At 45.2% G+C, this 23,866-nt stretch overlaps 1 protein-coding gene across 8 annotated transcripts in view; it reads left to right on the top strand.

Annotated features, from left to right (window-relative positions):
* LOC144587361 (uncharacterized) overlaps nucleotides 1-23,149 on the top strand; it is a 56,731-nt gene extending 33,582 nt beyond the window's left edge. The window contains exons 1-5 of one of the 8 annotated variants that reach the window (XM_078387679.1): nucleotides 6,894-7,092; nucleotides 9,112-9,198; nucleotides 10,889-10,975; nucleotides 20,443-20,576; nucleotides 20,939-23,149. In XM_078387679.1, the coding sequence (XP_078243805.1) occupies nucleotides 20,939-22,828 (1,890 nt within the window). In that variant the 5' untranslated portion in view covers nucleotides 6,894-7,092; nucleotides 9,112-9,198; nucleotides 10,889-10,975; nucleotides 20,443-20,576 and the 3' untranslated portion in view covers nucleotides 22,829-23,149. Of the gene's footprint in view, nucleotides 1-6,893; nucleotides 7,093-7,569; nucleotides 8,410-9,111; nucleotides 9,199-9,848; nucleotides 10,044-10,888; nucleotides 10,976-20,442; nucleotides 20,577-20,938 lie in introns of those variants that run through there. The other 7 variants (XM_078387676.1, XM_078387674.1, XM_078387677.1 and 4 more) reach the window with 7 other exon arrangements.
* The last annotated feature ends 717 nt before the right edge of the window (nucleotides 23,150-23,866 follow it).

Below are 23,866 nucleotides of genomic sequence, written 5' to 3' on the forward strand. Positions count from 1 at the left end.
GGGAAACCCAAAAACAGATGAGAAAGACTCCAAGTACAGCAGAAAATGTTATTTCTGTCAAGGAAAGGGCCATCTAATCTCAGAGTGTGAGAAATTAAAGCAGCTAAAGGGAAATTTGCCTCATGATTTGAGTGGAACCAAGCCAAAAGCTGTGTTCTGTGTCCAGACAGAGCAAAGCTCCTTGCCACTGAGGGAGCCTGTTGCCATGGCGACTCACTCTGGACCAGTTACATCTGCTGATCAGGCTGGGGAAAATGGTCCTCTTGTGGAGGTCAAGCGCTGCTTACTAGTTAGGACAGATTCGCAATTGTTTGAGACCGCTGGGATGGACGTAGGAATAGTTGACCATCAGTATAGGGGGCTAAGGGATACTTGTTCCCAGGTGACCCTGTGCCATCCAGACATTATTCCTAGGAAGCATATAATCCCAAATGAGAGCCTGAAGGTGGCAGGGATTGAGGGGCAGGTGATCTCACTGCCAGTAGCTGAGGTACCTGTGAGCTTTCAAGGCTGGAGGGGAATTTAGCGTCTAGCGATTTCATCGACTCTGCCAGCAGCCGTGCTCGTGGGAAATGACCTGGCTGAACATGTGAAACGGGTGCTAGTGATTACACACTCACAAGCTACCACGGGGACAGTTCAGGGGGGTACTGAAGAGCCCGAGGCTGAAGCAGATGAGGGTAGTCCCGAAGCTGTGGCAGAAACCTTAACCACGGACAGCAAATTTGGCCAAGAGCAAAAGGCAGACGCCACTCTCCGAAAGTGTTTTGAAAAGGTGACAGACACCCAGCTAACACCTGAAACCCCAGCGAGATTTCACGAGAAAAGGGGAATTTTATATAGAGAGACCCTGATGAATATCTCAAAAGGGGGAGATGGGATCAGAAGTCAGCTAGTGGTACCTGAAAAGTATCACCCCATGATCTTACAAAGGGGGCACTCTGACATGTTTGCTGCGCACTTAGGGGTGAACAAAACACAGCAGAGAATCACACAAAATTTTTACTGGCCTGACATAGGGAAGCAGATCAAGGAGTTCTGTAAACAATGTGATGTGTGTCAGATGCAGGGGAATAACCGTGACAGGACCAAAGCGAAGTTGTGCCCTTTGCCTGTGATTGACACCCCGTTCAAATGTATAGGAGTGGATATTGTGGGACCTTTGCCCAAGGCCACAAAGAGGGGGAACTGGTTCATTCTCACCATTGTGGACCATGCCACGAGGTACCCCGAAGCCATTCCCTTGACTAACGTTGAAACTAACACAGTGGCAGATGCCTTGGTGGGGTATATGTCCAGGATGGGATTTGCCTCAGAAATAATCACAGATTTGGGCACATCGTTTACATCAAAGCTCATGAAACGGTTATGGCAAATCTGTGGAATTAAACACAAGGAAACCACTGCCTATCACCCCGAAAGTAATGGGTTAACGGAGAAGTTCAATGGGACTCTGATGCGCATGATTAGGGCTTACTTGGCAGAGAATCCAAACAATTGGGACCAGAAGCTGCAATCCCTTTTGTTTGCTTATCGATCAGTGCCCCAAGCCAGTACCAGGTTCAGTCCGTTTGAACTTTTGTTTGGGAGAAAAGTAAAAGGTCCACTTGATTTAATCAAACAGAATTGGGAGCAGATCACCCAGGATGACCCACAAGATGTTGTGACGTATATAGACACTTTAATGAATGACCTGAAGAGAAACCTAGAGCTAGCAGCAGAAAACCTGCAAGCTCAGAAGGTCAGACAGAAAACCTGGTATGACCAGAAAGCCAGGGAGAGGCACTTTAACCCAGGGGAGGAAGTGCTTTGGCTTAGGCCCTGCAAACAGAACAAACTGCAGCTCAAATGGGCAGGACCATACAGGGTCATTTCCAAGATGCCGGACCTGAACTACCTTATAGAACAGGAGGAACACCAAGCACGGAGGGTGGTACATGTGAATGCCCTGAAACCCTACTACAGAGGGGAACAGAGGGTTTTATTTGCCATAAAAGCAGCTGAGAGTGAGGAAGCTGAATTGCCCTTCTGGGAGGGTAGAGGGGAAGTGAAATACAACCCAGATGACGTGAAGATCAGTCCTGCACTCACCCAAGACCAGCAGCAAGAACTAAAAGTGCTGCTCACTAAATATCATAAGGTTTTTTCAAATAAGCCGGGGATAGTGAAGGGAGTGATGCATCGGATCCACACAGGGGATGCACCCCCGCAAGCAGTATCCCCATACCAAGTGACGGGACCCTATAGGGACAAGGTGCGGAAGGAGCTGGACGAGATGCTTAGGGAGAACATAATCGTCCCCTCTTCTAGTCCTTGGTCCTCTCCGATAGTCCTGGTGGACAAGCCTGATGGGAGCATTAGATTTTGTGTAGATTACCGGAAATTAAACCGCGTAACCACTCCTGATGCCTACCCAATGCCCAGGCTAGACAACCTGATTGAAACCATAGGGGGTTGTCGGTTCATTTCATCGTTGGACCTAGTAAAGGGTTACTGGCAATTAAGGATTGATCCCAGGGATCAGGAAAAGACCGCATTTTGCAGCCCTTTCGGTCTATATGAGTTTACAGTCCTTAGTTTTGGTCTCAGAAATGCACCAGCCACATTCCAAAGGCTGATGGACCAGACCTTAGCAGGGCTCAGTGACTTTACTGTGGCCTATATTGACGATATAGGGATCTTCAGCAATACCTGGGAAGATCACCTGAAACACCTGGAGATAGTGCTGCAGAGGTTAAGTGCAGCAGGGCTAACAGTAAAGGCAAGCAAGTGTCAGCTGGGTAGCCCAGAAATAAAATACTTGGGTCACATAGTAGGGGGAGGAGTGATCAAACCCCTAGAGGCCAAGATAGAAGCCATTCGTGATTGGCCCAGACCCAACACCAAGAAAAAAGTCAAATCATTTCTTGGGTTGGTGGGCTACTACAGAAAGTTCATCCCGAGGTTTAGCGAGATGGCGACTCCGATGACCGATCTGACGCGGAAGAAGACTGATGACCGCATCCCGTGGACCAGCGACTGTGAGGAGGCGTTCCAGAGGTTGAAGGAGGCGCTCATCCATTATCCAGTGCTGCGTGCTCCCGACTTCGACCGGGAGTTCATCATCTACACCGATGCGTCTAACAGCGGGGTAGGAGCAGTTCTTTGCCAGGAGGATGAAAATGGTGACCAGCATCCAGTGTCCTACCTGAGTAGGAAACTCCAGAAAGGTGAGAGACATTTGGCAACCGTGGAAAAGGAGTGCCTGGCCATAGTATACGCGATTCAGAAGGCCAAACCTTACATCTGGGGAAGACATTTTGTTCTGTGCACTGACCACTCACCACTGCAGTGGTTAAAGACAATGAAAACCCATAATAGTAAACTTATGAGGTGGGCTTTAAACCTGCAAGATTTTGACTTTGAAGTGAAGGTGGTCAGAGGGTCAATGAACTGTGTTGCTGACGCCTTGTCAAGAAGACCCGACGAGTGAAGACGGCGAAGAAACCATGGACTGTGTATATTTTGGTGACCAAAAGTTAAATGTACCTGTTTATTGAACAGGCTTGGTTTGTATTAATAAAGGTAACTTAATGTATTGCAAATATTAATGTTTAAATGCATAAGTGATATGTTTGACCTAGAGTGAGTAAGTATGGGTTATGGGATTGTATGATAATGTATAACTGTTTATGTGTTTTGATCCTGGTTGTTTTTTTGGAGAAAAGCACTTTAGCTTTCCCCCCGCAAAACAACTTATAAAGGGGGGAGGTGTCACATACAGCACTGATGGTACCTGTCTGTCATGGGTTTGGTGGGAAGGTTCCATCCTATGGGGAGTGGAAGGCGGGACATCAGGGGGGAGGAGCTGTACTGTATATATATTTGGGGGAAGTCCATCGTAGGGGAGCTGACGTGGAGGAGTGGAGTTGGAGTCTGTGGGTCAGACTGGGTACAACTGTTCGTCAGATAGTACATACCTGAAAGGTTCAGGTTTCTATCTAGGTAGCCAGAACTGATAGGTTCAGGGTCTGTGCGTTACCTTAAAGTGTTCCGTGGGAACCAATCTGTTGTATGTGTATGATTGGGACTATACCAAGTTCCAGTATCCTATTTACCCGATCCTTTTATTTACCCTGTTTGTTGTTTCAATAAACCTTGTTCTTTTGTTTATTAAAATCCATTCCTGGTCTGGGTGACTTGGTAAAGCGAATGGTTGGTGGCAGCATAACTACAGGGTGGGATACTCCAGTAGGTCTGGGGTTGCAACAGGAACATATCTTACAAAGGCCTTTCATTTGTTCAGCAGGGATGATCTTTTTAAACTACTTCCCAAGATTGGATGTCTACGTCGACTCCTTAATATTATCAGGTCCTTTCTGGCTCAACATTAGATCCCTTCGACATCCGAAGCGGAGTGAAACAGGGCTGTGTCCTTGCGCAGACTCTGTTTCAGTTTTTTATTTGTTTGTTTCTTGCTGTCATGCAGAAGCACTCTTTAGGAACTGCAACAGAAGGTGTCTACCCCGACTAGATCAGAGGGAAAGCTCTTTAATCTCTCTAGATTGAGAGCAAAGAGCAAAGTCCAGCTGAAATGCATGCGGGACTTCTTTGCCAGTGTTGCAGCTGTTGTTGCCCACTCTGCTGAAGACCTCCAACAACTCATGAATTGTTTTAGTAAGGCCTGCCAAGGCTTTTGATTAACAGTCAGCCTGAAGAAAACACAAGTCATGGGTTAGGGTGTGGACTCACCTCCCTCTATTACCATCTCTACACAGGAATAGGAGGTTGTTCATGATTTCGTGTATCTTGGCTCAATGATCTCTGACACACACTCTCTGGATGCTGAGCTGGATAAACGCATTGGCAAAGCAGCTACCAAGTGCTCTAGACTCTCAAAGAGAGTATTTCTCAATAAGTAGCTAATGGCATACACCAAGATCCAGGTCTATAGAGCCTGTGTCCTGAGCACACTCCTATACTGCAGTGAGCTCTGGACCCTTTGTGCACGGCAGGAGAGGAAGCTAAACACGTTCCACATGCTTTGTCTCCGACAGATTTTTGGTATAACCTGGCAGGACAAAGTTCCAAATAGAGTAGTCCTAGAACGAGCTGGAATTTTCAGCATGCATACATTACTGGAACAGCGACATCTACATTGGCTTGGGCATGTGGTGAGAATGGCTGATGGTTGGATTCCAAAGGATCTCCTGTATGGAATATTAGTGCAGGGAAATGACCCCAGAGGGAGAACCCAGCTGCAATACAAGAATATCTGCAAGTGGGATCTGAAGGCCTTAGGAATGGACCTCAACAGATGGGAAACCTTGACATCTGACTGTTCAGCCTGGAGGCAGGCGGTGCAGCATGGCCTCTCCCAGTTTGAAGAGACCCTTGTCTAGCAGGCCGACAGAAAGAGGCAGTCCCAAAACCAGCAAAATCAGGGAGCTGGACAGGGGACAGAGTGTCTTTAGTGTGGAAGGAATTGTTACTCTCAAATTGGCCTTCTTAGCCACACTAGACACTGTTCCAAGACCTCTATTCAGATCACGTTACCATAGTCTCTCGAGAGTGAAGGACGCCTACAGCACTATGTGAGCAGTATAGAAATGCATGAAAGGAAGAAACACATTTTAAACAACTAAGTCATGAATATTGTGCCCTTTCGGATAACAGTCAGCAGATGAATTTTCCTTGAACTGGTTTTATTAAGCAGGGCACAGCAAATACCAATCCACATTTGTGGGGGTTACTAGCCAACCAGAGACCCAGAGCTAAGGGTACCAACCCTTTCTACAGTCATGGCAAAGCGAGGTAGTTTTTCCTTTCCACAGAAGCTTATTGTCCCTTCCTCATGGCCGCTCCCTTTGGGGCTAGACTGGGTTCCCCCCTTGCAAGACCAGTTTGAGCTCCTGCCCAGATCGAGTGCCCTGTCACAATCCAGACCCCTATCGATTTGGGAGGATTCTCCGTCCTCCAGGTGAGGTTCTCCGGCAGGTGAGTCCTGGCCACTGGACATCCTCCTGATTCTGTAGATAAGACGTCCAGTGGCAGGACTCAACTGCCCACCCCACCCCACTCCCTGAAGTTTCATGAGCCAAACAGGGCAGGTCTGTGCTGGGCCAACAAGAACTGTGAAGGAAGAGATGGTCAAGGTTTTGCTATTGTAATGCAGTTAGAATTTATTAACAAAAAAAGAGATGTGCAGTAAAAGTGAAACAGAGCAGATGGAATTAATGAGGGCTGTCAGTATTTTGTGTAAAATACAATATGGAATTGCCTTGGTGGTTTGTGGGGAGAGTTCAATATGCTGTATCATTATTGCAACAGAATATAATATATAAGCAAGGTGCTGATTAAGATCATGTGTTGGGTTGGATGTATGTATGTATGTATGGAGGAGGAGCTCCTTAATATATCTGAAGGAACTGCGGATTTGCCAGTTCTGAGGTTTGTAAATACTTGGTGAAAGGAACGTCTCCTGTGTCCAGAGTCTTTGTTTTTGCTCTCTCTGTGGAGATTACTGAAGAAAACCTCAAACAACATAATATTAGCTGTGTAATTCTTATCAAGGACAAAGTGAAGAGTCCTGCTGTGCAGGTAGATGATGGGAGAAGGTGATGTGACGTCACTTCTCAGCTGTTGTGAGTCTCCCTTTGGAAGGAGAGACACAATCCGGGTCGGTCTGAGAGGCTGAACTCCCTGCTCGTTTGTCTCCTTTCTCTCTCTTCAAATATTTGTGAACAGAGACTCTGGTGACGGGAACTCTTGTGTCTCGTTTGAGTTTTTCCTTCCACCAAAAGTGGAATAACTTGGGCCGCCCGGAGGAAGCTCCGCACTACCGCCATTTTCCTCCTCTTTGGAGCCTTTGTACCCTTCAAACAACCCCCCTCCCGCCTTGTTCCTGCCATTCCTCCCCCCCCATTTCGTGCAGGAGGGGGGAAGGGGAGGAACATAGAGCTACGAAGGCGAAGGAAGAGCCCCTCCCCTGGACGGGCGAGCAGGAACCGGAAGCGGGAATCGCTGCGCCTGCCTCTTCCCCTTCGGCGCGAAAGGATTCCTGGAGAGAAACGGGTATCTTGGGGCGCCTCCCGGATCGGGACCTGGACGGAGGTGGGCGCTGGAGGGGGGGCAGATCGGGGGGGGTGAGATTTTCTTAGGGGGGTTGAATCAGTCTCGGGGAGGGGGGGGCTGCTTCTCCGGGTATTGCCGATGGTGCCCGATTGTGGTTTAACCTGCTCGACCTTCGTGCAAGGCATTTTTTTTTCCTCCGGGTCTCCTCGGGAGGGAGGAGAAGGGGGGGTTCCAAGGGGGAGAGAGGATCTCTGTAGCCCAGATCCCACCCCCAGAGGCAGGGAGACCAAACCCCCTGCAAGGCCCTAGGGCTTCATCGAGTGTGTGCGTGTGTGTCTGTATGTGTATGTAGGGAGGGGAGGGTTAAGGAGCCCCTGCCTTCCCCTGAATCCTGAGAGCATCCGGTGGATGGAAACAAAGGAACTTGCCTCCCATCTCCCCCCCTTCCTTCTAATGACCTAGGACAACCCTCCCTCCCTCCCTTAAAGAAAAAAAAGTCCCAGGTGGGGCTGGGGAGGAAAGTGGGGTGGCGCTGGGGGGGGCAGGCAGGAGGTGGAGGAGCCGGGATGGGCAGGAGAAGTGGGTTTTCCTCCCTGCACCTACCCTCCGAGGGGGAACGTCTGCCGGACCTCTTGCTCTTTAGCACACACTCTCTCTGTGTGTATTTGTGTTTTTTTCCCCCCTGCAGGATCTGGTAGAGAGGCGAGGTAACCCAATCCATCTCAAGAACAGATCCTGAGCTGACGACCAACTGCAAGTGGGGGGACTACCTCCCCCCCCCACTTAGCGGTTTCCTTGTTGTGTTGCTTCTGAACACAGACCATCTTTTTCCCAAAGGCAGGCATGGGAGAAGCAGGACAGAGAAGAAGGTGGTGGATTTTCCTCCCTGGGATGTTTCTTAGCAGAGGCTGAAAGGGGAGATCTCCCCAGCAACAGTCAGGGCACAATTCAGGACCATGGACTGTGCAAAAGACCTGCCTCTCCTTCCTAAGGATTCTCCCTCCTGCCTCCAATTCATGGCTGTCCATGGGGTGGAGCAAAGGGGGCTTTGGAAAGAGGCCAAAGGAGCTCTGGTCATTTCCACATGGAGGGCAGGAGGAAAGAAGGACCGGAAGGCAACCCAGCCTCCTTCTGGAGCGTTCACTCTCCCAGCAGGTCTTTTGTGGAGTGAATGGCTCTTAAGGGTCCGTTGCAGACCAAGTGATTGTGAAATTCTTTTCTTTACAGCAGGGGCAGCCAACACCAAGACACCCCCCCACCCTCGGTTGATGCCTTTCCAAGCCCCTGTGAGATTTGGAGTGAGGTCAAAGGGAAGAGTGAAGCCTAAGCAAGGTTGGGGGGGTTGGAAGAGAGCAGGTGAGAAAAGTCCTGAGACCTGAACTCTGCCCGCCTTGGGTTGGCAACCCCACGACACAAGGCCCTTGGCACAAAGGGCACACCCTGCTTTGGGATCCATGAGGTGACAAAAATAACGAAGGGTCCCGTGAGAACAGGGGGCCTGGTCCAACCCTCGGTCCACTACATCACACGGGCTCTGGTGTTTCATTTTTTACCATTCTTAGTGTAGTATTGGGTTGATTCTTTTAAAGATTTCTAGACTTCCTGTTTTTAAATTTTAAATCTTGTGTTTTAAAAATTTACATAAGCTGCTTTTAAAGGCAAAAAGTGAAGTAAAACATTTTAAAATAAAGAGCGGGAGAAATACACTCTTTTATGCTGATGCTTTCATCGCAGGTCTTCGTGGGGAGAAAGTGCTGTTGCTCTCTGGTTCTCTCCTGTTGCCCCCACTTCACTAGGAGCTTTTATCTCAGAGCCCAGCATGAGATGCTCCTTCCTTCCTTCCTTCCTTCCTTCCTCCCTCCCTCCCTCCCTCCCTTACTGTGGTTTCTTTGTCGGCTGCCTTTCTTTTCCTCTTGTTCTGCTGCCTGAAGGAGAGAGAGGGGATGGAGTCCCGTTCAATAGAAACATGAGGAAGGCATACTCCATAAGGAAACGTTTTTGATTTGCTTTATCCGTAAAGCCTCCAGGCTGATCTTTTCTATTTTTCTTTTCTCCTAGGAAGGGGCGAGACTGAGCTGAATTCTCTTCGCTTTTTTAGGAACAAAAACCAATTACCAAATCCCAGATCCCTCCAACATTTGCAAGGTAAGCGAGATTTGAAGAGGTGGCTTAAGTAGCCTTGCCACACGCACTCTCCTCTCAGTTTCACTGGCCCAGCAGGTTATCGTCTTGATAAAACTTGGTCATCCGGATTTGGGGTGTGGGGGTTCCTCTTCAAGCCTCCCCTCTTCCTCCTTAACAGATAAGCCACAGTAGGGAGTTTTGCTTTGCACCATCAACATGTACTTCAGATTCTGATGATAATTAAGATGGAATGTCATTTCTGTTCCCACCTACTCCTTCAATGGGAGGATAAAAGGGACAATAGACTAAGGCTGAACCCAAACAAGACAGGGTCCTCCAACTGGGAGCCCCCGATGTCTGTGATTTGCGTGGGTCCCAACACACACTGGGCGTTCTTCTGGACCCAATGCTGTCAATGGAGAACCAGAAAGTGCCCATGGTCCAATCCACTTCCCTCTTAAACAATCTGCTAACTTCCCTGCCTGGATGCAATTGTCACTCCCCAGATTGGTCCATGCACAGATAGCCTCACGCCTTCCTGGAGCAGATGGCCACACATTAAACAGGGATAGATGCAGAAGTAATGGGAGATTTCATCTATCCTGATATTTATTGGCTGTTAGATGCTGCCAAGAGCACAAGGTCCAACAAATTCCTTTCTGGGCTTGCAGGCAATTTCATGGTCCAGAAAGTGGAAGAGGCAACAAGGGGAACAGCTATTTTAGATCTCATCTTCGCCAACAGGGAGGACCTTGTTAATGAGGTTGAAGTGGTGGGAGTGACCGCCCTCTCTTGGAATTCGTTACACAATGGGAAGGGGAAGCAAAGTGTAATCACACATGCATTCTGTACTTCAAGAAAGCCAGGTGAGAAAAGTCCTGAGACCTGAGCTCTGCCCGCCTTGGGTTGGCAACCCCACAACACCGGGCCCTTGGCACCGATGCTGAGGAGCTCCTTTGGAGACGACGCCTGCATTGGGATCCTTAGGGTGAGAAAAAATAACGAACGGTCCCGTGAGAACAGGGCGCCTGGTTGAATCCTTGGTCCACTACATGACACGGACTCTGGTGTTTTTTAGATATTCATTTTGTTTACCATTCTTACTGTAGCTTTGGTTGGATTCTTTTTAAAAATTTCTAGACTTCCTGTTTTTAAATTTTAAATCTTGTGTTTTTTAAAACTTTACATAAGCTGCTTTGGGTCCTTTTAAAAGTGAAAGGTGGAGTAAAAAGTTTTAATAAATAGTGGGAAAAATACACTCTTGTATGCTGCTGCTTTCATCACAGGTCTTTGTGGGAAGAAGATCCTGTTGCTCTCTGGTTCCCTGCTGTTGCCCCCTCCTCACTGGGACGGGGGAGCTTTTATCTCGGAGCCCAGCATGAGATGCTCCCTCCCTCCCTCCCTCCCTCCCTCCCTCCCTCCCTCCTGTCTTCCCTCCTTCCCTCCTTCCCTCCTTCCTTCCTTCCTTCCTTCCTTCCTTCCTTCCTTCCTTCCTTCCTTCCTTCCTTCCTTTCTTTCTTTCTTTCTTTCTTTCTTTCTTTCTTTCTTTCTTTCTTTCTGTTCTTCTTGTTCTGCTGCCTGAAGAGGAGAGAGGGGATGGAGCCCCGTTCAATAGAAACATGAGGATGGCACATTCCAGAAGGAAACGTTTTTGATTTAGTTTATCCATAAAGGCTCCAGGCTGATCTTTTCTATTTTTCTTTTCTCCTAGGAAGGGGCGAGACTGAGCTGAATTCTCTTCGCTTTTTTAGGAACAAAAACCAATAACCAAATCCCAGATCCTTCCAGGATTTGCAAGGTAAGCGAGATTTCCAGAGGTGGCTTAAGTAGCCTTGCCACACACACTCTCCTCTCAGTTTCACCGAAAATAAGACAGGGTCTTATATTAATTCTTGCTCCCAAAAAAGGCATTAGGGCTTACTTTCAGGGGATGTTTCATTTTTTTCCTGTACAAAGATCTACATTTATTCAGATACAGTCATGTCATCTTCTGGTCGCTGCACAAGGGTGGAGGACGGGATTTCACTTAACTGGGGCTCATTTTTGGAGTAGGGGTTATATTACTACCATGCTCAAAAATCATACTAAGGCTTATTTTTAGGTTATGTCTTATTTTTGGGAAAACAGCATATACATATCTTTTAAAATAAACAATTTGTGGCCTTATATTCAACAAGAGCATTTCTGGTTTAAAGGCTATATTTACTTGTGTAATTCCTTGTGTAATATCTCTTTTTTATCTATCTCCACTATCATTTTCCTTTTGTCACATTTCCCTCACCTATGTAAAAGAGTGTCTGAAGTTGCTGCCAACGTTTTTAACATGAATTTCTAATCGCTAACACCCTTTATTGCCAATTTTAAAATGCCATCTATAGAACATCTTTAAAACATTTTATCTCAGGTTTACTGATTTAATCCGTCTATAGTTATCATTCCACATTCGAATCCAATCATCTGTGTCTATATTTTAGCCAAAATTTTGTATCCCTTTCATCATCACTGCTTTCACACTTTCGTTCTCAAAATTCTCTTCTTACAAAAAGATGCACTACAAAAAGATGATCTTCTCACTAGTATAAATCCACAGTTTATCCACCTGGACCTTCCTCTCATAAAAGTCCATTATTTTGTCTTTCTTCAGTCTTGATTCTAAATTTTCTTTTTCTGCTACTCCCACTGCTTTGGTGAATTGGTCTTTCTTCTGAATAGTCCGTTCCACGTCCTGTTTGAGTCCTGACATTACTGCCTTAATTTCTAGAGTTTGGGCTTTGATCTGATCTGTAAATTGATTAATAATGTTCATTTGAATCTCCTGCATCTAGTTCTTAAAAGAATGTGCCATTTCTATTTCTTGGGTATAAATTTATTGTAAGGTAACAATTTCCCGTTCCAAGTCCAGTTGACCCCTAATTGAGTTGAGATGAGTCCTTGTCTCAACCAGGCTGTCCCACTGGCACTCTTTCCCAAGTCTATTCCCAATTAAAAACCACTGAGAAACCAAATTATAATTATCCAGAACTCTCAGAACTCATGAAAATACTGGACTCAAAGTAGCTTAGTTTGTGGCCTGTTAGAAAACAAATTAAATATGGTAGCAGGTTATCTGTTCAAGAGACCAAGCATCAGCTTTTAAGTATTATTGTTTTATTAGAAAAATAAAGATTTAAATAAATTCAGTTTATTGCAAAGCATAGCATTCAAAATCATTTCCATAACTAAGGTAGTTAGAAATTTAGCAAATCCCAGCTACAAAAATAAAATAAGAAAATTACTAACTAAGAAAAATAGGTAAGGCAGAGCCTCCCTTTTTATTCTCCTACTATGAACTACATCCTAGCAAATTTCTGGGAACTCCAAAGTCCATTCAAAAATCTATAATCCAAGGTAAAGTCCAAAAATCCATAATTCCAAAAATCCAAAAAAGAGTCCAAAAAGAGTCTCTCTCTCTCTCTCTCTCTCTCTCTCTCTCTCTCTGGAACATCCTGTCATTTTCTTCTCATGCTGGAACACCCCCCTTCTTCACTCTCCAGTGCTGTTCACCAATCAGGACAAAGGACTGCTCGTCTCTCTCCTCCTCCCTTTCTCTTGAGATTGCAGGTGTTGTTGACATTCTTCCCCATTGTTATGGCTTTGGCTCTTCATCTTCGGCCTTGGCAAAGCTAGCTATAAGATAACATTCCTAACTAGCTGTAAGGGAAAAACAGCATCTCGATGCTTCTAGTAAAATGACACAGACCAAGATGGATTCTTTCTACACCATTCCATGACTACAAATCCCATTTAGCAATTACATTCTAGCTTCCATATCCTAAACCATGACAACAATACCTTCCACAATGAAGACAAGTGCAATCTCTTCCCTGTCCAGCTCCCTGATTTTGCTGCTTTCATGACTGCCTTTTTGCCTCAGCCTGCTGGACAAGTGTCTCTCCAAATTGGGAGAGATCATGATGCAACACCTACCTTCAGGCTGAACACTCAGATGTCAAGGTTTCGATCTGTTGAGGTCCATTCCTAAGGCCTTCAGATCCCACTTGCAGATGTCCTTGTATCACACTTGTGGTCTCCCTCTGGGGCAATGTCCCTGCACTAATTCTCCATACAGGAGATCTTTTGGAATCCAACCATCAGCCATTCTCATGACATGCTCAAGCCAATGTAGACGTCGCTGTTTCAGTAATGTATATATGCTAAAAATTCCAGCTCGTCCTAGGACTTTGACCTGCCAGGTGATACCAAAAATGTATCGGAGACAATGCATATGGAAGGTGTTCATCTTCCTCTCCTGTCATGCACAAAGGGTCCAGGACCAGTAGAGGAGTGTGCTCAGGACACAGGCTCTATAGACCTGGATCTTGGTATATGCCGTCAGCTTCTTGTTAAGCCATACTCTCTTTGTGAGTCTTGAGAACATGGTAGCTGCTTTCCTGATGCATTTATCCAGCTCGACATCTAGAGAGAGGGTGTCAGAGATGGTTGAGCCAAGGTACACAAAGTCATGAACAACCTCCAATTCTTGTGTGGAGATGGTAATAGAGCAGGGGTCAGGGAAGTTTTTTATTTATTTATTTATTTATTTATTTAATTTATATCCCGCCTATCTGAATCACATAGGACCACTCTAGGCGGCTTACAACAGTGACAATTTACAATGAAAATTAATACAATTTTAAAATAGAGGAAAGGCAAGAACGAAGTGAAATGAAGACTAGTGCAAAGGAAAAATAGGAAGGTCAGGAATTGGCAGTGGGGAAGGCCTGTCGGAACATCAGTGTTTTTAATTGTTTTTTAAAGATACCCAGCGAGGGGGCGGCGCGAATGTCAGGGGGAAGGTTATTCCAGAGGCGAGGAGCCACCGCCGAGAAGGCCTGATTTCTTGTCTTTTCTTTCCGGGCCTCCCTCGGCGTTAGGCTCCTCAGCCTCACCTCCTGACTCGCCCGAGTGACACGGGTAGAACGTGGTGGAAGAAGGCGTTCCGCCAAGTATTGAGGCCCTAAGCCGTTTAGGGCTTTATACGAAAGCATCAGCACTTTGAAGTCAACGCAGAAACGGATGGGCAGCCAATGCAGTGCGGCCAGAGTGGGAGAAATATGTTGGTATTTTTTCACGTCACTGATAAGTCTGGCCGCAGCATTCTGCACCACCTGTAGTTTCCGCAGCAGCCTCAAAGGCAGCCCCACGTAGAGCGCATTACAGTGGTCTAATCTTGAGATTACAAGTGCATGTACTAAGGTAGATTTATCACCCCCCCCCAAAAAAAAATTATACATGCCAACATAACCCCTTGATTTGAAAGGAAAGAAATCATACATTATTTGAATTCAAAATCTTATTGAATCTACACAGACTGTGTACCAAACTAGCAGGATATATCATCAGTATCAATGGCTGCCAGGCGATGTGCCAAACTAGCAGGATGGACCATATTTAATAAAGATGTGCACTATTTTTGCTGGAAAACATTGCACATCAGCCATGGGGTGGTATAGGGAGTAGTAAGTTGTCCAACGTGCCTGGCAAGTTGCATTCCCTGGTCAGATGCTTGAGAAAGGAATTTGTCAGGAAGAGAGATTGCTGTCTGAATTTGAAGTTTTCCGGTGATCGTTTGCTGACAGCCCTACTCTCCTGTAGGATCTTGCCCCCCCTTCCACTGCTAGGGAGAGTGTCTGCTGACCTGGAGTTTCCACAGGGGTTCCCAGAGCCCTGAGATTCCCTCTGCTCTCTCTGCCCTCGCTCCGCCTCCCAAGAACTGATGTGGTATAGGCACAATCTGAGACTGTTCCAACAAGAAGGAAAAATGGGAGATGTCTAAAGAAACGGAATGGATGACTAAAGAAATTTCAACTCATTTAAGATTAAAAAAAATGTGGAAGAAATGGAAAAACGGGGAAAGCAGCAAAGAGGAATACAAGCAAATAGCCAATAGATGTAGGGGGATGTTAAGAAAAGCTAAAGCACAGCACAAACTTAGACTTGCTAGAGAGTTTAAAGGTAAAAAAGGGATTTTTTTTAGTTATGTCAGCATTAAAAGGAAAAAGAAGGAAACAATGGAGTCTCTGCGTGGAGATGATGGCCAATTACTAACAGGGGACAGGGAAAAGGCAGAACTACTCAACACCTTCTTTGCCTCAGTTTTTTCCTACCTGAGGGAGGAAGAGCAGGTGAAATGCAGTGCGGGAAATGCAGCACAGAATAGGTAGAGAAGTAGTACAGGATTGCCTGGCTACCTTGGATGCATTTAAGTTTCCTGGGCCAGACGAATTCCATCCAAGGATATTAAAAGGACTGGCAGAAGTAATATCAGAACCGTTGGCAATAATATTTGAGAATTCTTGGAGAACAGGGGAAGTCCCCACAGATGGGAAGAGGGCAAATTATCTGCCTGTCAGTCTGACATCAATTCCTGAAAGACTCAAGAGAACATAATTAAGCAGACAGTTTGTAATTACTTAGAAAGCAATGCTGTCATTGTTAGAAGTCAAAATGGGTTTCTCAAAAACAAGTAATGGCAGACTAATAGCCTCGTGGCGCAGTGGTTAAAACGCTGTACTGCAGCTAAAACTGTGCTCACGACCTGGGGTTCAAATCCCAGGTAGCCGGCTCAAGGTTGACTCAGCCTTCCATTCTTCCGAGGTCGGTAAAATGAGTACCCAGCTTGCTGGGGGGGCAATGTGTAGCCTGTATAATTAAAAAAAATTGTAAACCGCCCGGAGAGTGCTTGTAGCGCTATGGGGCGGTATATAAGTCCAATAAATAAATAAATAATTTGGTTTCTTTTTTCGATAGACTTACAGGCCTGGAGAATGAAGGGAACACTGTGTGTAGTGTATCTTGATTTCAGTAGGGCCTTCAACAAGGATCCTCACAAAATTCTTGCAAAGAAGCTAGTAGAATGTGGGACAGACAGTGCTACTGTTTAGTGGATTTGTAATTGGTTGACTGACCGAACCCAAAGGGTGATCACAAACGGCTCCCCTTCATCCTGGAAAGAGGTGACTAGTGGAGTGCCCCAGGGTTCCGTTCTGGGTCCTGTGTTATTCAACGTCTTTATCAGTTACTTGGATAAAGGAATAGAGAGTATGCCGATCACATTTGCAGATGATAGCAAATTGACAGGGGCTGCTAATTCCCCAGAGGACAGGATTTATTTATTTATTTATTAATTTATTTATTAAATTTATACCCCGCCCCTCTAGACCATGTCTACTCGGGGCGGCTTACAACATAAAAATCAATATAAAATACATATAATCATTAAAAATACAGTTACTATATTAATTAAAACAATTAATTTAAGAAAAAAATTAACATTAAAATTCAAAATGACCTTGGCAGATGAGAGTCATGGGCCAAAACTAACAAAATGAATATCAACAGGTCCTGCAGCTGTGCGGAAAAAATGAACTGCACAGATATAGGATGGAAGAGACCTGTGAAAGGGATCTAGGAGTCTTGGTAGACCACAAGCTGAGCAACAGTCAGCAGGGTGATGCGGCTGCCAAGAAAGCCAATGCAATTCTTGGTTGGATCAATAGGAGTATAGTGTCTAGATCAAGGGAAGTGGTAGTACCACTCTATTCTACATTAGTCAGACCTCACCTGGAGTACTGTGTCCAGTTCTGGGCACCTCAAATCAAAAAGGATGTTGACAACCTGGAACGTGTCCAGAGTAGGGCGACTGAAATGGTTAAAAGTCTGGAAACCATGTCCTACAAGGAGTGTCTTAGGGAGTTGGGAATGTTTAGCCTTACAAAAAGAAGGTTGAGAGGGGACACGATAGCCATGTTTTAATCTTTGAAAGGATGTCACGTTGAAGAGGGGACAGGTTTGTTTTCCAGGGCTCCAGAGACTAGGAGACGGAGCAATGGTTTCAAACTACAGGAAAAGAGATTCCATCTGAACATTAGGAAGAGCTTCCTGATGGTCAGAGCTGTCCTGAGGTGGAGAAGGCTACCTGGAAGGGTGGTGGAGTCTCCTTCTTTGCAATGGAGTCTGACCCGCCATCCATCTCCATTCTGCTGGATTCTACCCCTTGTTTGACCTAGATGGCCATCCAACATGCCCCTTCCTATCCCTCCTGTAGAGTTTGTCATCTGGGACTGCAGCATCCCACTGTTTCTCTGAATCTCTCCAGGTTTCCATTATGACCATTATTCCATTATGGCCACTGTATCAATCTTATATCTACCCTCCAAATGTTCCAGCTCTCCCATCTTTGCTGAGAGGTTTGGGGCACTTGCCTAAAAGCACCTGCATATGGGGGTCCCCCAAGAAGGGCTGCTTGTTTTCTTCTCCTTCCAGTGAACCAACAATTCCATCCCATCACGCTCCCAGTCCTAATTCCTACACTGTAATCACTTTGTTGTTCTCTACTCTCTCCACCTTCATTCTACAGGGATGAGGAGTCCTGAAATGGATGCTGCTCGGCTCCTGTCATCTTTCCTCCCATGTTCAATTTAAAAGCTGCTCTGCCACCTTTTCTATGTTACACACCAGCAGTCAGGCTCCGTCTTCATTCAAGTGAAGCCGGTCTCGCTTGTACAAGCCCGGCTTGTCCCAAAACATTAACGAGTGCCAAATGGATCTAAACCCTTCCCCTTGACACCACCGTCTCATCCACACGTCGAGACCTCTGAGCTCCGCCTGCCTAGTTCATCGTGCATGTAGAACAGGTAGCGCTTCCAAGAACGGTACCTTTGAGATACTGGCTTTGAGCTTCCTCTCTAACAACCGTAATTTGGCCTCCAGGACCGCTTGGCTACATTTCCCCCATGTGATTGGTGCCGACATGCATCACCAGTGCTACTTCATCCCCAGCACTCTTTACAACCCTCTCCATGTGAGACGTAACATCCATAACCTTTGCACCAGGCAGGGTAGACACTGTGCAGTCCTCACAACCGTCTCAAACACCACACTCTGTTTTCTTGACGATCTAACCGCCCATTACCAGAAACCCCCTAACTCCCTCCCCATGAGGAGTATCCTCAATGTGACTGTGTACAGGCCCATCAACTGAAGAAGGGGTCTCCTCGAGGGTGTGGTTACCCTCTTGTCAAGATTAGCGTCCTCCAATTCCAGCAGCTGAGGAGCTGCTTGTTAATGGGTGGGATGATGCCTGAAGGTCCCTGGAGGTCTCACCATGGTCCCTCTCTCCCTTCCTCTGCTTCTCCCTGTCTGCAACCAAGCCCTCAAGGGAGCAAATCCATTCCCTGAGATCCAGGAGAGCTCCTTGCAGGGAGGACACACCCCTGACTTTTGCCCAAGTGGCGTAAAGTCACGCATGTGACCCTCGGAGCAAAACACAGGATAACCCCCAACTCACTGCTGGCTTCCTGACTGCATGCTGGTCTTTGTTTCGAGCTTGCCAAACCTCTCCTCAAAGGACGTGAGAGGCAGTATCTGGGGCCCAGGCTTCCTCGCCCTGCAGCTGAACTCCCTGTGTCTTCTTAGCCTGCACTTGGTTGCTGCATCACATCTATCCACTTTTACTCTTCCTTTCTAACACTGTCCTTGGTATTTATTTTTGCTGACCAATCCTTTAATTCAAATATTTGTTTCCTCTTTAATCAGCTTTGAGAAATTCCCTTCTAATATTCTAGAAGTACAATTGTGAAGGAGAATAAAAGAATGAGGATTTTTAAAAAAGGATTTAAAAATTGATCTTCGGTACATTCATTTTAGACAAGACAATTCTACCAAAGTCTGATAGCTGACCTTCCTATAAACATTTAATTTATTTTTAATTTCTAATTTCAACTTCTCAAAATCTTGTTTTTTATAATCTTTTAATATTTAGTAATATTTATTCCTCCTTATTCTAATATATATAGTAATAGTATTTTTCATCTTTATTCTAATTAAAGGAGGTCATCTCAGGTTTATTCCAGTTCATTTTGTCCTTTCCCCACTGATTACAGTTACTGCTGATAATGCTGATCTCTTCTTAAGATGCATGTAGAGCTGTGTTTCCCAACCTTTTTTTTTGAGTCGTGACCGCCTTGTATAATGACTAAGTGATCTGCAATTCCACCTCCCACATTTTCCTTTAAAAGGCATTTTAATGGGAGAATGAAATTACATCAAAATAGACTTTTCAGAATAGAGTTCTACCCTAATGATTAAAGGAGGGCTGCAAATCTACCTCTATTTATTTATTTATTTATTTTATTTTATTTTATTTTATTTTGTTTTAATTTATTAATTTATTTATTTATTCATTTATTTATTTATTTATTTATTTATTTATTTATTTATTTATTAAATTGATACCCCACCCATCTAGAATGAAGTCTACTCTGGGTGTCTAACAATAATAGATAAAATATAACCATTATAATAAAATAAAAATAACAGTAATAACATTGTTCAAGATGGGGAAAATAATTAGGTGATGACAGGAGGGAAACCCTGCCTAAAGAGCCAGGTCTTAAGTTTACTCTTAGAAACACCCGGTGAGGGAGCCAGACAACTCTCCGGGGGTAGACTGTTCCAGAGGCAAGGGGCCATTGCTGAGAAGGCCCAGGTTCTTGGACTTTCTCTCTGGGCCTCCTTGAGTGTTAGGCCCCTTACTGGCCCTTCCTACCTAGAATGAGGGATTTGAGTAGATCTAGGTGGGAGGAGGCGTTTCGCTAGACATCGAGGTCCTAAACCATTTAGGGCTTTATATGTCTTCATTAACACTTTGAAACCAATGTGGAAATCAACAGGCATCCAATGCAAGGGAGCCAGAGTGGGGGAACTACAGTGGAACCTTGACTTACAAATGACCCTCCTTGTGAATGATTCAAGTTATGAATGGCTCTATTTGCATAAAGTTGCTTTGACTTGCAAGCGGAGCCTCGACTTACGAATTAAACAAAAGAAAAAACCTTTCCTGCCCCTTTTTTTGACCTAAGTTAATCTTAGGTCGGGGATGTGGTAGCACTGTGGGCTAAGCCGCAGAAGCCTGTGCTGCAGGGTCAGAAGACCAGCAGTCGTAAGATCGAATCCACGCAACGGAGTGAGCGCCCGTCGCTTGTCCCAGCTCCCGCCAACCTAGTGGTTTGAAAGCATGCAAATGCGAGTAGATAAATAGGGACCACCTCGGTGGGAACGTAACAGCATTCCGTGTCTAAGTCGTACTGGCCATGTGACCACGGAAAGATTGTCTTCGGACAAACACTGGCTCTATCGCTTGGAAATGGGGATAAGCACCGCCCCTAGAGTCGAACACAACTGGACAAAAATTGTCAAGGGGAACCTTTACCTTTTTAATTTTAGATCAAAGAAAGAAAAAGAAGAAAAATTCACCCCCTAGTGGCAGAGTATGGATTAACTGGCTTTGCATTAGTTCCTATGTGAACTAATGCCTCTACCTACGAACAGCGCCTCAACATACAAACAGAAAACAGCAGGTATGGATTAAATGGTTTTCAATGCATTCCTATGGAAATTTTTTCCTCAGCTTGCAAACTTTTCAATATACAAATGCTGTTCCAATACGGATTAAGTTTGTAAGTCGAGGTACCACTGTATGCTGATGTTTTCTCACCCCAGTGAGAAGTCTGACCACTGCATTCTGGACCATTTGAAGCTTCCACATCAGTCTCAAAGGCTGTTCCACGTACAGCACATTACAGTAGTCTAATTTTGACATTACAGGCACATGAACTGTCTTTCCTTCCTTCTCTATGACTCAGGTGGAACCTGAATGGATCTTTCCTTATCCCTGCAAATTTCTGACATAGTTGCTTCACTTCTTTTTCTAATGTATCAGATGATGAACAGGAGAAGAGGAATTTCCCAAGACCACCTGGGGCATCCTGGGCAGGAACTCATATTCAAGCAAGAAAACAGAGAATTGAAAATCCAAGAGGATAGGAATGGACATCAAATGAAAGAAGTAACGCAGGGGAGACAGCACATAAAAGCATGTCACCTCAGTAGACAACAAATAACTCATGCAGGAGAGAAACTGTATCCATGTATGGAATGTGGAAAGAGCTTCAGTCACAGTGGTGCCCTCAGGTCACATCAAAGAACTCACACTGGGGAGAAACCATATAAATGCATGGAATGTGGGAAAAGCTTCAGTCAGAGTTCTAACCTCAGGAGACATCAAAGAACTCACACTGGGGAGAAACCACATAAATGCACGGAATGTGGAAAGTGCTTCAGTCTTAGAGGTAACCTTAGGAAACATGAAGGAACTCACACTGGGGAGAAACCACATAAATGCTTGGAATGTGGAAAGAGCTTCAATCACAGTGGTGTCCTTTGGAGACATCAAAGGACTCACACTGGGGAGAAACCACATAAATGCATGGAATGTGGAAAGACCTTTAGTCAGAGTGGTAACCTTAGGTTACATCAAAGGACTCACACTGGGGAGAAACCACATAAATGCATGGAATGTGGAAAGAGCTTCATTGACAGTGGTAAGCTTAGGTTACATGAAAGAATTCACACTGGGGAGAAACCATATAAATGCATGGAATGTGGAAAAGGCTTCACTCAGAATGGTAGCCTTAGGTTACATCAAAGGACTCACACTGGAGAGAAACCACATAAATGCATGGAATGTGGAAAGAGCTTTATTTCAAGTGGTACCCTTAGGACACATCAAAGTACTCACACTGGGGAGAAACCACATAAATGCATAGAATGTGGAAAGAGCTTTAGTCACAGTGGTGTCCTGAGGTTACATGAAAGAACTCACACTGGGGAGAAACCACATAAATGCATGGAATGTGGAAAGAGCTTTATTTCGAGTGGTGAACTTAGGTTACATGAAAGAACTCACACTGGGGAGAAACCACATAAATGCATGGAATGTGGAAAGAGCTTCATTGACAGTGGTAAGCTTAGGTTACATGAAAGAACTCACACTGGGGAGAAACCACATAAATGCATGGAATGTGGAAAGACCTTTAGTCAGAGTTCTACCCTCAGGGTACATCAAAGAATTCACACTGGAGAGAAACCACATAAATGCATGGAATGTGGAAAGAGCTTCAGTCACAGTGGTAAGCTTAGGTTACATGAAAGAACTCACACTGGGGAGAAACCACATAAATGCATGGAGTGCGGAAAGAGCTTTTGTTGTAGTGGTGATCTTAGGAAACATGAAAGAACTCACACTGGGGAGAGACCACATAAATGCATGGAATGTGGAAAAAGCTTCACTCAGAATGGTCATCTTAGGTTACATGAAAGAACTCACACTGGGGAGAAACCACATAAATGCATGGAATGTGGAAAGAGCTTTATTTCGAGTGGTGAACTTAGGTTACATGAAAGAACTCACACTGGGGAGAAGCCATATAAATGTGTGGAATGTGGAAAGGGCTTTAGTCGCAGTAATGTCCTTAGATTACATGAAAGAACTCACACTGGGGAGAAACCACATAAATGCATGGAATGTGGAAAGGGCTTTAGTCACAGAGGTAACCTTAGTAAACATGAAAGAGCTCACACTGGTGAGAAACCATATAAATGTATGGAATGTGGAAAGAGCTTTATTTCAAGTGGTGAACTGAGGTTCCATCAAAGAACTCACACTGGGGAGAAGCCCTATAAATGCATGCAATGTGGAAAAAGCTTCAGTTACTGTAGTAACCTCAGGTCACATCAAAGAATACATACTGGAGAGAAACCACATGAATGAATGAAATGTGTAAATAGCTTCAGAGTAGTAACCTTAAAGGTACCCTTGACAGTTATGTCCTGTCGTGTCCAATTCTACATCACCTTTTCAAGCCGTAGAGCAAGCATTTGTCTATAGACACTTTGTATCTATGGATAAAACTTTAGTCAAGAGTGGTAACCGTAGGTCACATCAAAGAATTCACACTGGGGAGAAACCATAGAAATGTGTGGAATGTAAAAAGAGTTTCAGTAGGAGCAGTTATCTATGTTCATAACAAATCATGTCAATGCATGAAATGTGGAATGGTTTTATTAAACAAATAGCCTTGTTGTAGAATGATTACATTTGGAACCTTGTGTTAAACAAATGAGAATAAGAATATATTGTACAGTGGTGCCTCGCAGAACGGGCGCCTTGTAGAGCAATGAATCCGCTCTACGAGGCCGGTTTTGCGATCGCAAATGCGATTGCAAAACGGTGTCCGCATAGGGCGAAAATCGCAGAGCGAAGGTCAGTAAGCGGTTCGCTTACCGACCTTCGCTTTGCAATCCGCCGATCAGCTGTCCGGACGGTCCAAAATGGCCACTGGAACAGCCTAAATGGCCGCGCACAGCGTTTTCGCGCCGTCGGTAGACGAGGGGAGGGCGGGAAAAAGCTGTGCGCAGCCATTTCGGCTGCTCAGGTGGTCATTTTGGACCCGCTAAACAGCTGATCCGTGGTCTCGCTGCAGCTGAAATGGCCGCGCGCAGCGTTTTCGCGCCCTCCCCTCGCTTACCGAGGGTGCGAAAATGGCTGCCGGACGCGGAAAAGCATTGCTGTACGGTGAGTTTTCGACCATTTGGAACGCATTAAACGCTGGTTAATGTGTTCCAGTGGCTTTTTTTGATCCGTACAGCGATGCTTTCACACAGCGAGGGTTAATCTGGAACGGATTAACCTCGCTGTGCGAGGCACCACTGTATAATGAAAGCTTTTACAAAATGAGTGTAAAAGGAGAAAAAGATGGATGTTCTAAGGCTAACTGATGAAAGAAAAGCAAGTAGTGAAGAGAGAAAA

This window comes from Pogona vitticeps, chromosome 2 (assembly GCF_051106095.1).
Source record: "Pogona vitticeps strain Pit_001003342236 chromosome 2, PviZW2.1, whole genome shotgun sequence".
Taxonomy (NCBI): Eukaryota; Metazoa; Chordata; class Lepidosauria; order Squamata; family Agamidae; genus Pogona; species Pogona vitticeps.